The sequence below is a fragment of the Anguilla rostrata genome, chromosome 12 (assembly GCF_018555375.3).
Source record: "Anguilla rostrata isolate EN2019 chromosome 12, ASM1855537v3, whole genome shotgun sequence".
Lineage (NCBI taxonomy): Eukaryota > Metazoa > Chordata > Actinopteri > Anguilliformes > Anguillidae > Anguilla > Anguilla rostrata.
The window spans coordinates 16,423,298-16,439,818 of NC_057944.1; the positions used below are offsets into that span (position 1 = coordinate 16,423,298).

At 44.9% G+C, this 16,521-nt stretch overlaps 2 protein-coding genes across 3 annotated transcripts; both read left to right on the plus strand.

The window, feature by feature from the left end:
- The first annotated feature begins 347 nt into the window (after window positions 1-347).
- rnf168 (ring finger protein 168) lies at window positions 348-5,824 on the plus strand. 2 transcript variants are annotated; one of them, XM_064302486.1, is made up of 7 exons: window positions 348-675; window positions 1,977-2,383; window positions 2,844-2,911; window positions 3,040-3,210; window positions 3,745-3,836; window positions 4,143-4,218; window positions 4,942-5,824. In XM_064302486.1, the coding sequence occupies exons 2-7, from the start codon at window positions 2,047-2,049 to the stop codon at window positions 5,701-5,703; spliced, it is 1,506 nt and encodes a 501-aa protein (XP_064158556.1). In that variant the 5' UTR covers window positions 348-675; window positions 1,977-2,046; the 3' UTR covers window positions 5,704-5,824. The 2 variants fall into 2 exon arrangements, with proteins under 2 accessions (XP_064158556.1, XP_064158555.1); XM_064302485.1 differs by having other exon boundaries at window positions 349-675; window positions 2,841-2,911.
- Window positions 5,825-11,455: 5,631 nt separating this feature from the next.
- Window positions 11,456-15,204, plus strand: LOC135236339 (transmembrane 4 L6 family member 5). Its single transcript, XM_064302643.1, has 6 exons — window positions 11,456-11,699; window positions 11,818-12,006; window positions 14,122-14,190; window positions 14,283-14,437; window positions 14,578-14,770; window positions 14,961-15,204. Exons 2-6 carry the CDS (start codon window positions 11,830-11,832, stop codon window positions 14,973-14,975), a joined length of 609 nt encoding a protein of 202 aa, XP_064158713.1. The 5' UTR covers window positions 11,456-11,699; window positions 11,818-11,829; the 3' UTR covers window positions 14,976-15,204.
- The last annotated feature ends 1,317 nt before the right edge of the window (window positions 15,205-16,521 follow it).

Here is a 16,521-nt window from a genome sequence, read left to right on the forward strand (position 1 = left end):
TTCAGAGACCTTAAATCCTCTTGCATCTTGATCCAAAATTGAGGTTCAACATTTTTATACATGCCACAGAGGATTTTAATTGCTTAATTGCATCATGCAGTACACGGGTATGGAAACATCAGCATTCGTTATGTTTCTCCACGAAATTATTCGGGTTTTTCCTTTAATTTTTCACCTGTCTGTAGAATTCCGTAGACATACGAGCAATTTTTTCCGTTCTTATTGAGTCCATTTATACTAGCCATAGATTACGTGCTTACGGTGTAGTGACTGACAGACAGACAGCCTATCAGGTTACTAACATTCCTAATTTTCCGTTTTTTGTACGCATGAGCAGTACAACAGAGCGGCTGATCATACGCATGCGCAGTGTGTTCAATCACGGTGTAGAAAAGGGTTCCCGGGATTTCTTGTTTTTCGGTTGCATACAACTTCTCAGTTCAAAAATAAAAAATATATATACAGTATATTCTATCAAAATTGTATGGTACTTTACGAATCTAATTTATCGAATGCTCATCTCGTCGGTTACTATGATTCACTTGTTAGCTTGCAAGATAGTGCTAACTTTTGATTAGTGTAGCTAGCTAAGTTAACTTGCGTTGGTTGTTAGCCAGCTAGCTAATGTAAAGGTGCGCGGGTCATTGAAGACTACGAGGCCGAGGCGGCTTGAAGGTAAAAACAAGTGCAATTCTAGCTAGTTGAGTCACGGCACTACGAGCTAGCTAGCCAGTGTCTATGTAAACGTTGCAGCTCCTCGCATTTGCCATTGCAAATTACTAAAACAGCGAACGTGGTTTGCTAGTCGGCTTTAGCATTTTTTTTGTCAGGTAAACAAGCTTGCGAGGTGCCGAAGCATGGCTAGCTAACGTATTGGCTCATTTTCGGTGCTAATTACCGACTAGCCTTTGCGTTTGAGTCTTTGTGGGTCCATTCCAATGGAATTCTCGCCCTTTCTATATGGTTGCATCGCGGCCCATTCATTCCGCGGTTTCAGGTCTTTTCTTTGACTAATTGTGGTATGCAGTCTAAATTGTACGCGCAGTTGACGTTACCATATGTGTTTGTGATACTGAGCTAGCTATCTATTAGCCTGAGTATTGTCAGATGTCCCACGATACAACTATGTGTGTCAGGATACAGGGGTCACGACACAGTACTTCTATGCACACTGGGATGTGAAATTATACGTTTTAAAAACCGAATCTGATATTATGACTTGAACCCCAGAGTAAATGTTGTTGCTGTGAACAGTAACTTAAAAATAAACAAATAAACATATAATGCCCACAAGAACATGTACAGATGCCTTCGAAGTCCAGTGAGCTCTCACACAGTGCATTATGAACACAGAAAATCGTTAGAACTGCTTATGAATTCTTAGATTTCCAACTTAAATGTGTGATCTTAAAATAGTCATTCATTGGTAATAAATGTTTTATGAAAATTAATTTTTTGAAACCATGAACCAGGGGTGTCCAATCTTATCTGTAAAGGGCTGTGTGGGTGCAGGTTTTTGCTTTGGCCCAGTACTAGGATGCCTGATTCAACTGATTAACTAATCTTGGTCTTGAAATCAAGTCATTGATAAGTAGAATAGGATGTCTTGGTATGTTTGGCTAAAACAAGAACCTGTACTCACACCGGCCGTTTTCGGATGGGATTGGACACCCCTGCTATAAGCATATTGATACAGCAGTCATTGTAACTATCGATACTTTGATCATGAAGAGGTCTGTTTCTATATACTGCCCTATTGGTATTCTGATCACATATATATTGGATTGCATTACTTCTTCATACACATCTCAGACACCTGCATTTCCAGAAGAGAACTCCATCACATCCTGCCCCCTGTCACCCAGAGGAGACTGAGCTGTTCCACACCATTGGTCACCATATGCGACTGCAGCTAAGTGACTATGAGGAATGTAAACCTGATGTTTGCTGTGGCCTTTCACTCGTTTCGCCTGCAGGTGTGTCGAGGCACGAGACTGGAGGAGACTCCGTCGGACGGACGTTAGGGGAGAGCGGGGGAGGAGGGCCATGGCGCCGGTCTCTGAGACGGAAGTGGATGTAGGGGAGGGGGGCAGCGCAGGGGGGCTGTCCCAAGCCGACTGCACGTGCCCCGTGTGCCTGGAGATCTTCCTGGAGCCGGTGACGCTGCCTTGCTCCCACACCTTCTGCAAGCCGTGCTTCCTGGAGACGGTGGACAAGGCCAACCTGTGCTGCCCGCTGTGCCGCAGGCGGGTGTCCACCTGGGCGCGGCTGCACAGCCGCAACAAGACGCTGGTCAACGTGGAGCTGTGGCGACGCCTGCAGGAGGCCTTCCCCGCGCAGTGCCAGCGCAGGCTGAGCGGCCAGGACGCCGAGGACATGGCCAGTGAGTGTCCCTCCCTCCCTGTGTCTGTCCCTTCCTCTGTGTGTCTGTCCCTCCCTCCGTGTGTCTGTCTGTCTGTCTGTCTGTCTCTCCCTGTGTCTGACTGTCTGTCTGGCTCTCTCTGTGTCTGACTGTCTGGCTCTCTCTCTGTGATCCAATCTTTTCAGCCTTTTATAATCTGCTGTGTTTCTGTGTAATAGTAGGGTCATATCTGATGCTTTTGTCAAGAATTTGTAGTTAAAATTGGAATAGCCTTTGTTTTGACGTTTTGCTATACGACAGATTAAACACTTAGCCCTTCACAGTTTGTTGCCAAGGTAAACGTAATAGGAAACAGTGCAGCGATGTGGATATAGAACATTGTAAATGCTGGACGTGTCAGAAACCGAGCCGTCTGCAGACTGAAGTGGATGTTGCTGCTCAGGTGTGAGTGACGTGGTGTCGTTTGCTCTCTCCTCAGCAGTGGCCTGCAGGCCCAGGGTCAGCCTGCCGGGAGAGGTGCGCCAGGAGTACGAGGACCAGATCACTAAGGTTAGCGCCCGCGCTCGCGCGCGTCCGTCTATACGCGTAGCATTGCCATGCTCTCTCCTGCAATACAGTATTGATACTGCGGCGCCAAGTATCAATATTTCATCTAAATATATATATATTTTTTATAGCTGGCGGAGGAGAAGCGTGCCCTGGAGGAGGCGGAGCGCAGGGCGAGCGAGGAGTACATCCAGAGGCTCCTGGCCGAGGAGGAGGAGCGCCGGGCGGAGGAGCGCAGAGCGCTGGAGGAGAGGCAGCTGGAGGAGGACGAGAGGCTGGCCAGGCTGCTGAGCCAGGAGCTGGTGAGGCGGGATGCGCTAGCGATCCAGACCCTCTCTCTCTTAGCCGTGCATTGGGCCCCGTTCTGGATTAAACTTCTCCACACGCGTCACTGCTGCTGTTTGTTTCCTCTGAACTTCCTGTGAACAGGGGTCATAGGTCAACATGTCAGCACATCTGAGACACTAATGCCAACAGTCCACTCGGCCTACAGCTCTTGCCTCTGAAGTGGGTGGAGCTGGGTCTAGTGAGTGCTGGATGGGAATGGCAATGGCCAGTAGGGGGCACACTTGCCTTATGGATGGTGTTAACCCAGTTACTGTTCTTTGGATGAAGCGTGAGATGAAGATCCTGGCTTACTATGGAATGCTGTGCTTATGGAAAGAGCAGGAATGCTAGCCCTGGAATCCTGGGTACATTTGTAAATTGGCTCTAGTTTCACCTCTGCTTAGAGTATATTTGCAACAGCTGCATCCTGCATGCTCTACTCACCTTGGTTCCCCAGGCAGTTAATGTAAGGGATAAGCTTTATATATTGTGAGTATTTTGTCTCTCAGAATTCAACTCCGATGTCAGAATCGCAGAGGAATGCACGGCCTTCAGAGAGCACCTCCACCAAGAAGAGGAGCAGCGCTGGAGACATAGAGAGGTGAGGGCGCAGAAGCGCATGCTGTGTGGGCCATTGCTGTGTTTTGTGTTGGGTAATGCTGTGTGTTGTGCTTTGATCTCTTGCGATATTGTTGTTAATGCACAATGCATTTCTGCATTATGACATGTTGAGTTGGTGGTGGAGCACAGTGTTGTTTTTGGGACATTTGTTAAATGGGTCTTAAAGCCTTTCCCAGCTGAACTTCTGTGAGTTGATGGCGGTCTGTTGCATTGTGATGGTGGTGCTGCCTGCCTGGTTAGTGTTATGCTGCTTTGCTGATTGCTGTGTTTTGTGTTGTGTCTTCAGGTTTTTGTTGCCTCTTCCCCTGAGATCCCCCACCAGCGCAGAGACCAGTCCCGGTTCTAGCCTTACAGCCAACAAGGTACATACACGCGCACACACACACACACAGCCATACGGCTTTTTTAACACTGACTTTATTCATCCTTGTTTTTCTCTGTTTGATTACCTTGGGTTTGAGAGGTGCTATATAAGTAAAACATTATTATTGTTATTAGTATTATTATTATCCTAATACAGTACATTCTAAATGCACACTAAAGAGACAGACTGACACTAGAAACAAGGGTATATGAGCGCATACTGCATCACTTTGAATAATGTGCTGTTTAACTCAGCACGCTCACTAATATATAATGTATCTATCATCAGTTTGAATTTTCAGAATTCTATGTGTTCTGCACTTCATGAACAAAGTTCAGTGAAAGTGTTCATTCTTTACAAAGCTTACGTGCAAACTCAGTGTATATAAAATATGTATTCCCTTTTTTGCCTGAAGTTCCACTGTCCACAGCAACTGCTGTGATTTGTATATTGGTTGTACAAATCATTGTTATAGGGAAGTATATAAATCTTTATTTTTATTTATTGCACAATAATCCTTTGGTGACTAATCAGATAAGCGTAGCTCAGGTTTTTCAATGAACCACTTAAACCTTAAATCTTGGGTCCTGCATCTTATAATGGCAAGTTAAAAATCCCATGTGATAGCAGTTTTGTAGTTGAGCATCTTGGACAAAGGTACTCAGCAGTTTCAGTATGGAGTATGAAGCCTGCTACTCACCGTGCGAATGTTCTTTTGAAGGAGAACATCCTGATGCTCCCGTCCTCAGTAGTCCCTGAAGAAATGCCGATGCCCACGCTGGACTTCTACGGGAAAGAGGCGAGCGTCAGGTCTCAGCCGGAGGGCACCGAGCCCCTCCCACCTGACGCATGTTGCGCCCAGCTGGAGCAGGATGCAGATGGGCGGGGCTCCAGCGTCAGTCAGACGAGGGGCGGGGCCTCGGGGAAGAGGAAGTGCGGGGACGCGGACGCAGGCCGGGGCTGCGGCCTGGACAGCAAGCGCCCGCGCGGCCCTGCGAGCAGCCCGGCCGAGGCGCCGCTGGTCTGGGAGCTGGCGCGGGAGGAGGAGGACCTGTTCAGCCGCCGGCAGCAGGAGGAGAGCGACCGGCAGCTGGCCCTGCGGCTGCAGAAGCAGCTGGACCGGGAGGAGGCCCAGCGGGCCGTGGACCGCAGCAAGGGCTCCCCGGACCAGTACCAGCTGCGCGACAAGCCCGAGCCCGGCACCGCCCCTGGCCCCGCCCCCGGGCCCGCCCCCAGCGCCGCCACAGACGCCAGCCCGGCCGTGAGAGCCAGCAGGGGGCGCTCGAGTGCTGCCGTCACGCCGAAGGAGCAGAAGAACAGGGCGAGGCGACAGCTAGCCGGCGCTCCCAAAGAAAGGCAGGCTACCCGCAAGGACACCAGCGCCTCCACCTCTGACTCCGCCCCCTCCAGCACCAGCAGTGCCTTACAGAAGGGTGGCAAGCAGACCACCCTCACAGCCATGTTCCCCAGCCTGGCCAGCTGAGCTCTCTGCTCCTGTCCTGCTCCTTCTCTTATTGGACAGAGGCCCCTTCCCTGCATGTTCTATGGAGGTTTCAATTCATTATTTGAGTTCCAATTCAATTCCCAAATTTACTGACTTGACCTTATCCTTTCCCGCGGGTGGTTGATTAGATGCCTTCTGTTAAAGTTATTGTGTAGAGCTTGATTGGGTGCAGAGCTGACACTAGCAGAGAGGCTGTATGCAAGGGTAAGTTACAATACACTGCGAATCAGGAGTCGAGAGTCACACTAACTGAGCGCTAAGCCTGATCTATAGCTGCAAGTGACATTTCCATTCTGTGAGACTTCTTTCCCCACTAAAACACTGGACACATTGTGCTGTAGGATTTCACTGTGTCCCTGAAGTGTGGATGCGTTTGTCATTCGTTGATGTTTTCACGGTAGAAGATGGGAGACATCGGTTGGTTTGGCGGAAGAAAGATTTTACTCACGGATCTTTGTAAATCCTATAAAACCTTGAATTTATTTTGGAATAAAACAAAAGTTAGTGAAAAAAATGAATGTTGGTACTTCCTTTGTCTTGCTTCATTCAACATAACTTAACAAACATTACATTAGGGGGTGCGAGACGAATCAGTCTATCTTTCTGGTATCCTATTCGAACTAGAAACGGAATGATAATGAGATCGGTTTATCACCGGACAGTCAAGTTAAATCCCCCTTAACCTGGTCCTCCTCTCCCCCCCCCCCCCTTTACTGGTGCCTTGAACAATCAGAAACTGGAAAAAAATATATATAAATGAAAGATTCTGTTTGGCATCAGAAATAGAAGCTATTTACAGTAAAGATGTATAAAAAAATGTCCTTCAGTTGAAGGGAATCTTAAATTCCAATGATGCTGCCTTCGCGTTTCTTGATGTGTTAACAGTTAAGAACAGTTAACAGCTAGGGAAACGTGAATGACCACTTTCTCTCTTTCTCTCTCTCTCTCTCTCTCGCCCAGTATCCCCCAGGTTAAGAGCTCCCTCCCACTCCGCTTGAGCACGTGCTGAGTGTGCTGAGTATGCTGGCGTAATACGCTACCCTTCATCAGCGGCCGAGTACCAGCTACACAGGGGTTTAGGGGAGCCCGTGCCTTTCAGTGTAAAGCACATCAAGTGCAGTTTCTAAGAGTGCGGCTGATGTAGGACTGAAATAGTGTCTGACCTTTCTTGCAGATCTTTCTTGAGGTAAATTTAATGGCTGCATGCACATTTCTATTTTTGTCATTTCTCAGAATTTATATTTGTTTTTTTAGCTATGAAGCTAGTTATATTAGGTAGTTCTGCATTTGTTTAAAGGGTTCAGATTGGCGGATATGACATAATGTTTGTATACACCTGTCTTATATTATCAACCATTTCTAATTAGAAGAATGATGGACGATGTGTCTGTGTGCAATGACATGGCTGTTGGTCTGTTATTGCTTTCTGTTTTGCTTGTGTGAGATTTTCACAAAAAAGTTGAGCAACAAGCAAAACATGGGCTTGCGGTTTTGAAGATGGCAGTCATTATCACGAAATCAACTCAGTTAAGATCTGGCCATCAAGATGATGCACATTACCCGCCCAGGATGTTTGAATTCACAAAACGGTACAGTTTGGGGTTGTAGCTCTGCAAAGCTGGTGACGTACAGAAATCTGGCCCGAGGGTCACTTTTCTGCATAGAAAAACGATTTACGGAAAAATGACCCACATGTTGTAATCTAGGTTTTTGAGATTGGGGTCAATTTTTTTATGTCGCATATAAACCATTGTAGGTTGTGATATTGGAAAAAAAGACATTTTATCTGTGGGGTCACCTTGCCATCTGACATTGGCCTTGGTGTTCTGGTGGCCCAAAACAAGAACGTTGTTGTGGCCCCAAAGTGTTCAAAAATAATAATAAAAGGCTTGCATTGTGTGGCCCAATAGGACTCGTGTCAGGGTCCGGCTGTGTGACTCAGGGTCTGCTGATGAGTCGCTCACTGCTGCGAATCACCGCCTCTCGGGCGCCCTGCAGGAAAAGCATACAGGCTTCGTATCGCACGTGTGGATTTCATTCCTCACTGCGTTTGGTCCGGCTCATTAACTTCGCACATGTATCAGTTTTTCATACCATTTAGAAATGGAATTAATTCAGAAAGTCCTTATTTGAATTTGAGGCACGAGCATGTCATTTACTAAAAATAGCTCAGCCATTTACGTTAGTGCTTCTAAACTGTGGCATGGGCGACCATCATATCCTGAAAATGTCTCTGTTTTTGATTTCCTGCTTGTCCCGTAAAGGATGCATTAAGCTTGTTCTTGCGGGTGGGCTAACCTAGGCGGCCGCTCTTGCGTCTGCTTGTTGCGTTCTCTGCAGCGCATTGTTTGAATTCCATTCCGTGCCTTGATTTGGCTTTACTGACCTCGTTTCTCAGGGGAGAGGACTTCCCCTTCAGAGCAGGAGAGGGTGAGTCAGAGAGGAAGCTGTAGTAGGAAGCTGTTTCACACATTCTGCCTCTTCCGGACCTAATGAAATTAAGCGTAGAGCCCTGCACCACTGCAACCGCTATGTTTTCGGAAAGGACCGTTTCCAGTGCTTCTATCGTGTTTTATTCTTCATTGGCTCCATCAGTGCCTCTGCACACCTGCAGGAACTGCTTTTTACGCTTATTGAGTTGGGGTAGTCGTTGTATTCTAAGTATAGATTTCTACGCCTTCCCTTTATTTATATCAACAGAGTTGTTACCCTTTTCCTGCTTTCATATCAAGTTTGTGCAAGCTTTGTAGCTGATTAAGTTTCTGAGCAATGACATCACTTTTCTAATATAGTCAGGTCAGTGGCAGTCGTTTTTGTAGCATACATTGTGAATGTGTTGAGTGTAGGGAAATGAGTCAAAGCAAATTTGCGATAACTGATTTAATGTTCTTTTTGCAGAGACTGAGTAATGGTATTGATAATTGATCATGTTTGGTCATGAATCGTCCACGCCTACCTCATTAACCACATGTACTTGTTTGCAGTTTTGCAATCTCGTTGAGACACACATTCATGTATCCCCCTTTAGACAAACACATTCACGCAATGGGTAAGAATTAAAATAATCTGAAAAATATGAATCTCTAAAGGCTCATATTTTTAGTGTCTGTGTAGTGTTATATGTGCAAGGAAAATGGACAGCTGAAAATCCAGGCAAACAGGACATTCAGAGGAGAAATTTGCACTTGCCTGTTTCTCTTGCATGCAGCCACACTGCATGGCTGCTGAAAGTATGTTGCTATGGACGTTCTTGAGGGCGAATGCAACAGGGACACTTACTGAAAATATTGACATTTGGAAGCCTTTTGAATACAAACAATAAGAATGGTATCCTGGAGAATGAGTGCTGAATTAGGTTTCCCACTTTCTGATCTGAGATCTTTCTTTCAGTTGGTGCTGATTGTTTTGTTTCTAGAATGATTCTGTTCCGGTGCTGATGGAATTCCAGAATGTCTCTGCTTCTCATGGGCATTTTTGGTGCTTTCCTATGACTCTCAGCCTCGTTATTATCCTTGAAGACCAAATTCGAACGGAATATACAAGACCCAGTAAAATCATGATTGTGTTGGTGTGTATACTCTCTAGCTGGCCCTCTCTCCCTTCTATTACATTGGGGAACATCCTGGCATATCGTTGACACAGGGTTTCTGTCCACTGCTGTGAAATGCTTCCTTTAAAAAATAAAAAAAATAGAAATGGTGTTCTTTATTTTTAAAATTCCTCTCAGATGCAGGGGATCCAGTGTCCTGTTGGCCGGTCCACACTGCTGGTCAATATTTGTAGTTCTGCAGGGTCATCCTGAATGGCAGTTTCATGTAATAGTTTTGCCCTGATACCACAACCATGCTGACAATTCCAAATCCTTTTCTGGAAGCTTCTTGTATTATCTTAATACCTTTATGTGTCTAACCTGAACTGCTATGAACGGGTGAAAATGGTTGGGTTAAAATCTAGTCCCATTTTTAAATTGTGTTTCATATTTAGCCCTCATTTCATTGCGGTTGGAAGTGCGGTGGTGGACACAGGACCGGTCAGAGACGCCTTGTGCTCTCAGCTCGAGGTTGTCGTCACACTGATGCTCCAATGGCGCGTCATCTCATCTGGTCATGTGCTCTTCTCTCGCCACCCTGCCTCATGCTTGGTTTTGTATTATGTTCCCAGAAAAAGAACAAGGTCGTTTTGCAATAGTTAAGAGAGAAGTGGTGATTGCTGGTGAAGTCTTTGTTGTTATGACAGCAGTGCTGCGTGAATGTTTCCTAACTGGCTTGCACAACCAAATAGAGGCCACCTCTTCACCTGGCATCTGTATAATACACAACCTTGCAGACCCAAAGACATGCTGTATTTTATGAGCAATATCTCCAAATCCTGTACCATTATATAACCTGTGCTCCCATCCATTTTAATGATTTTATCAACCATTTCTTAATTTGTGGGTATTTGCATCCATAACTGGTGAGCCATGACAGGGCTTTTTATGCATACTGCCCCCCCCCCCTATTTTGGGGGACAAAAGTTATTAGTTCATCCGCAAGAAAGCTAAGAAATTTACATTTGGAGTCTGTTGCTGCCGTCTCTCTACATCAGGACGAGTGTCAGTGGATCTGTGGGTTGCAGACTTCAGGCAATCATCTAATGCAGAGAATTTGTGACCAAGTACTGAACATGATGACTGTTTAAGATTATGTTTATTCGTCCAATTAGTTTTGGTCCCCTAAAATGAGAGGACTTTAAAAAAGGGCCTATATGGATCACTGGATATGGATGTTAATACCCTTCAATTAAAGTTGACAGCCTGCACTTTATATTTTAAATGTTTAATTTAAAATCCAATGTGCTGGAGCATAGAGCCAAAAGAACAAAAACAGTGTTGCAGTCCAAATACTTACGGACTGCACTGTAACTGCAATTGAGTGAATTATCACCATGTTCACAAAACGAATCCCCAGAAGTGCAGTGCTGTTGATGTGTTTCTGCTACCTGTGGGCTGACTGATGTGCCTGTGTGTGATGTGGCCCACGGCCATTGGGTGCTCTAGCCCACTGTAGGTGCGACCCCAGTCACTTCGCCTGGCTGTTCCTTCTGTCTCCGTGTCTTCTGCCCCTGTGTCCACTGCGCTGATTCACCCCGCCCACACAGAGGCTCCAATCTCATTCTTCCTCTATCCAGACCCAAAATAGACCTCCGATATTCCATTCTGGGCTAGTGCAAACCTCACATGCATCGTTCTCCACACCAGAGGGAAATAAAACTTTTTTCATTTTTGGGGTGCTGACAGGAAAGGTGGGTACTTGGTTAACCTGATGGGGCAGGTGGGTATAAGGGCATGAGGATTGGACAGGTATGTACTATTACATTTACATTATTATGGTGACATAACTGTTATTACAGTTTGACTTCCCATGAGAATACAATAAAAATGTAGTAATATTGATAATAATACTGGATAATACTGAATTGGCTGATTGATTAATTGATTGATAAGCAAAATCAATCCTATTTCTGAAAATGGGGACACTGGTGGGAAACGAAGGCTTAATGAAGCAAGTTTGGGAAGCCCTGGCAGAATAAAATATGTAAATGTCAGCTAAGTTCTGGTTTGACTTAGTATGCACTCTCATGAGCATGTTGTGATTCAATTCTGAAATGAGACCAATGATGGTTTTTTTTCTTCCCTCCATATAAAGGCATATGTGTGATTGGAAAGAAGGGGGTGGAGTCTGGCACTGGTGGAGAGTTATTGATGCAAGCACATATGTGCACAGTATTTAACCAGAGGCAAGTAAAGTTCCTCAATCGGTTGTGTGCGCGTCCGGATACAGCTATTGCTCTCTCTGTCTTTCTCACACGCACACACATTCTGTCACAGTAACTGACTCGGTGGGAATCTGATCCGTGTGTGCACTGGCTCTCGTGCTCACTGTTGACTTTTGACTTATTGCGAAGACCCAAGAGCTCTGTGCTGTCTCATTCAGGTAGGTCTTTCTAATTCTATGTCACAGCCTTTTTAATTGTATATTTTTGGACAGTACTGTGAGAAGTTTTGCAGATGGTAAGAGGTATAGCGTATGTCATGCTTCCTTCCCAATACAGTCCATTACTGGGATGTGCGTAGCTCGCTGCTCCTATTGTGTAGGCGTGTCCCTGGTTCCCTTGGCGATACTCTCCATGGCGGCCAATGCCCTGTTGCTGTTCCCAAACCTGGAGACTCGTTTCCTGTTGGAAGGTCATGTGACCCGAGAGGCTACATGGGGCACAGGCCTCTGGGCATCTGGTTTTCTGGTAGGTCCCCTCTGTGTGTGTGCGTGTGCGTGCGTGCGTGCGTGCGTCTTAAAACAGAGGTAGTCAACCCTCTTCGTATGTGTATGTGTTTTTGTTCATTAATTTGCTCAGTCTTAAGTTGTGCCTTCTATGTTCAATGCTACTTCCTGTTCTCTGCTTACCCAGACATCATAATCATTGGCATGATTTATTATAACAACTTCAGCTACATTACTTGGAATGATATGTGCTAAACTGAAAATGCATTTCGTATGAATATTGACTGCGGTTACAACAATTCTGGTTAGATTCCAATAGAGGAACTATATAATATTGATCATGACAAGTGTTAGAGGGGAAATTTGAGATCAACAATGAAAGCAGAAGGCTGGGACAATAGAAAAGCCAGGTCTATACAGGACAAGCTCAGTTTTGGTTTTGTTCAGCTTAGTTTGAAAAATCAGATCTGAAGTTCATTACACCGCTGACTTGCCAGATTGAACAACAGAACAAAGAAAGAGATGTTGGGATGTGCCTGTACACTGTACTGTGCATGTACAGTACGTGTGTTTGTGTGGGAGTGTACAGTGAGCTCCATAATGTGTGGGATGAAGACATATTTTTCTTGATTTGTCTCTGTAGTCCACAATTTTATATGTGGGGAAAGTGCAGATTTTCATCTTTTATTTAATAGTATTTTTATATACTTTGCTTTCACCATATAAATTACAGCACTTCTTATACACACACCCCATTTCAGGCCACCATAATTGCTAATGTTATGTAAATGACAGTAGTCATGTTTAGTACATCACCGGGTGCTGAGTATATTCTGTGTTCTGCCAGGCCGGCACTGCAGCCATCTTCAGCTCCTTGTTTTCGGGGGTAGGTGCCTAAAGTTTTCTCTTCAGCATGAGAGACGCATGTTCAATTGGATTCAGTTTGGGTGAATCACTTGGCCAGTCAATAATTTTCTAGTTTCTTGCCTTTGAAAAACGCCTTTGTTGCTTTGTGGTAGTATGTTTGGGATCATTGTCTTACTGTAGAATGAAGCATTATCCAATGAGTTTGGAGGCATTTGGTTGAACTTGAGCAGATTCAATTAATTTCATTTTGTTGCTTCTACGAGCAGTTGCATCAGCATCAGTGAAAAAACCATAAGTATTTATCGCAGCCATACATGTCCAAACCATAACCCCCCAGCACTCTGTTTCACAGATGAAGGAGGGTGCTAGTATAGATCATAGGCAGTTCGTTTTGACCTCCACACTTTGCCTTGCCATTACTCCATTGCCATTGATACAAGTGAACCGTGGTCTCATTTGTTCACAAGAACCTTTTCCAGAACTCTGCAGGCCCTTTTAGGCACTTCTTGACAAACTTTAACCTTGCCATCCTGTTTTTGTGGCTAACTACTGTAGTTGTTTACATCATGCAGTGTAACCTCTGTAGTTCTGTTTGTGAAGTCTTCTATGGACAGTAGTCACTGACACATCCATGCCTGCCTGCTAAAGAATGTTTCTGATCTGTCAGAAAGGTGTTTGGGGGTTCTTCTTCATTATGGTGAGAATTCTTCAGTCATCAACTGTAGAAGTGTTCCTTGGCCAACCAGGCCCTTACCAGTGTTCTGTTTATTATTAAGGGTGTTCCAAACAGTCAATTTTTGTAAGCTTAAAATTTGGCATATGTCTCTGACTCTTTTTTTTTTATTTCTCAGCCTCAAAGTGGCTTCGTTAACTTTCATTGGCACAACTGGTCCTGATATTGACCTGATTCTAGGCCAATAATCAAAAGCGTAGAATCAAGACTAGATATATCTACACTAAGGAAGCAATGGAACACATCCAACAAATCAGAAACACCTGTAAATTTATCACAAACATTATGGTGCTGTGAAATGGGGACTATGTATGAGATATGCTGTAATTGCTACATAGTCGAACTAAAATGTATAGAAATACCCTTCAGTAAAAGCCGAGAATCTGCACTTTAGCCACATGTGAATTGTTTGATTACAAATTTAAAGTTGTGGATCAGGACAAAATGTCTTTGCCCCAGACATTATGGAGTTCGCTGTACGTGTGTGGGTACGTGTGTGGATGGGCCTGTGCAGATGTTTATGTGCGTGTTCTCCAGGTGCTCATGGTGTCCCGAGGGATTGTGTCCGGTAGCTCAAAGACAGGCTGCTGTGCGTTCAAGGCAGAGGTGAGAATCCGCCTGATTTCCGCTATTCCATCTCCTGCATTTCAATTAGATTCCTGTCTGCTTGAGCGACAGTGTCTGCGCTCTCTCCTCAGATGCTGTGCCAGGTGGGCTACTCGTTTGTGGCATTAGTAGCTGCTGGGATCTGCTTCCTAGTGAGCAGCACAGGACTGTCGGTGGGGCCCCTCTGTCTGCACAACAGTACACGGGGACTCAACTGGGAGGTGCCCCTGGAAAAGCAGTTGATCAGGTGAACAATCATTGTGTGTGTGTGTGTCTTTCTGTCTGTTTGTCTGTGTGTGTGTGTGTGTGTATCTGGCTGTCTGTCTGTGCGTGCGTGCGTGTGTGTGTGTGTAGAAAGACTGATCTGACAGGTCTCTGTTCTTGCAGGGACAGACACTACCTGTTTGAGAGGGAACGGTGGGCGTTGGCCTGTGTGGAGCCGCAGGGGGTGGTCCTGTGGAACGTGGTGCTCTTTTCCCTTCTCATGGCAACCAGCGGGATCCAAGTGCTGCTTTGTGCTGCCCACACTTTAAATGCACTGTTGGGCATTCTCTGTGGACCCGGGTTCCGCAATAACAAGGTACGACGAATATCTGTATATTTTCGTTTGTGTGCCCGCGCTCGCGCGAGTGTGTATGTGCGTGTGCGTGCATGAAAAGTGAATTTAATAAATCGGTGAACATCTGAACTGTGTGTGGTTGTAAGGTTAAAAAGCTGGTAAAAGCAGTGTAGACGTCTCAAAGTGGCTGTGTGCTCCTCCTGTGTTTAAGGTTGGCCCAGCATGAAGACTTCAAAAGAACAGGATGTGAACATCCTCAAGCAACAAGTGATCCTGAATTCTGTCACGATGGTGATCAAGATGTCATATTTGTGTCATATAGATGTCATTATTTTCTAGTCAAAAGCAGGCAGTGTGTTTGTGTTCAAAACAGAACTCTTTCTAATGCTAATTGTAATTACTGTTGAGCAGAGAAAATTATCTTCTTAGAATAGAAGGTTCAGTGCCTGGAGAAGGAGGGGCCCTGCTGCAAGGCCTAAGAATGTAGTGTTGTACAGACTTCTATTTAAGCTAGAGAAAACTCTCCTCCCTTTCATTACCATCATCACAGTTTCTGATGGTAATGACAATTATACCATAAAATAAAGCATAGAGTGATTTATTTTTATGGATCTCGGAGCACTTTTCAATGCGGGTGCGGGGTATCCCCTCATGCGCAAGAGGCACGGAGGCCATTTTGAACCAGATCACACACAATCCTTTGAAGTGCAAATATAGAGAGTTTATTTAGACTTGGATGTTAGATGGCCAGTTCGATAAAGGCAGAATGTTACACTTGGCCCGTGCTTACCCTGAGTTTGAGTAGAACAGAGAATCACGACCCCTCGTGGCCTGCCATCACTGCTTTTTGTTAAATACACCCCTTTAAATAGTTAGCGCTGAGATATTTGTGGAAGCCCAAACAGGCATGCCCTGCGATGAAAAAAAAACAATGAAAGTGGCAGATCTCCCTTTTCAAAGATTGCTCTGCCCTGAAGACCACAGGAAAGTAGAAGAAGATCGGTGGATACATTCACAAGAGCAAAAGACCAGAGATGAAAAACAAGGACAAGCTACATGAAGTGGACTGCAGGGAGAGCCCTCGTGGAAACGGGCAAAAAAGTCAGCAAAGAGGAACAGTGCCTGGCACTGGTGATGTGTTTTTAAATGCGGGAGCATGGTGAGCCAGTATATCTCTGAGTCCAACAGCATAACCGAGGGACTGTAGAGCACAGGCAGACTTGCTCCCAGATACTGCCTGGACTCAGGGCCATTTTCTTCTGGAGTTTTCCTTTCTTTTCACTTTTTGTCGCATTTACCGGTGAAATCTTGTGAAATCCAGTAGAAACATGATATCACCCTACATTTTTATTTGGTATAACTAGAAAACAAAAGGCCAGAGATTATTTAAACTGGAATTGTATTTTTAATGCAGGGGGGTATTTAAACAGGCACGAGAATAATGCACTAGTTAGCGAAATTCACAGTGGTAGTAGCCAAATATGCTCAACTGTCTGAACTGTGATGTTCTATATTTTCTGTTGTATATGTTCTATAACTTCAACCTTGTTATTATGCTACCTCTCATGGAATTCCACCTGCATTCGCTGTAATTTATTCTGCTATTACTGGATATAAAAATAAATTGCTATTTATTTTTATTTTTTAGACGTTTTCGATTAATGGAAAAGAGTGTGAAACACTACTACAGTTTGTGGTATTTGGCTGTAGGCCAAAATGCCATATTTCACCACCTTTTGAATTTGAATGTATTTTTGTTATGAACAGCCAGT

Coding starts and splice junctions, on each gene's coding strand:
- LOC135236339 (XM_064302643.1), top strand. CDS start 11,830: ATGTGCGTAGCTCGCTGCTCCTATTGTGTAGGCGTGTCCCTGGTTCCC. Junction 12,007..14,121: donor TCTGGGCATCTGGTTTTCTG/GTAGGTCCCCTC, acceptor CGTGTTCTCCAG/GTGCTCATGGTGTCCCGAGG. Junction 14,191..14,282: donor GCTGTGCGTTCAAGGCAGAG/GTGAGAATCCGC, acceptor CTCTCTCCTCAG/ATGCTGTGCCAGGTGGGCTA.
- rnf168 (XM_064302485.1), top strand. CDS start 2,047: ATGGCGCCGGTCTCTGAGACGGAAGTGGATGTAGGGGAGGGGGGCAGC. Junction 2,384..2,840: donor GGACGCCGAGGACATGGCCA/GTGAGTGTCCCT, acceptor CTCTCTCCTCAG/CAGTGGCCTGCAGGCCCAGG. Junction 3,837..4,142: donor AGCGCTGGAGACATAGAGAG/GTGAGGGCGCAG, acceptor TTGTGTCTTCAG/GTTTTTGTTGCCTCTTCCCC.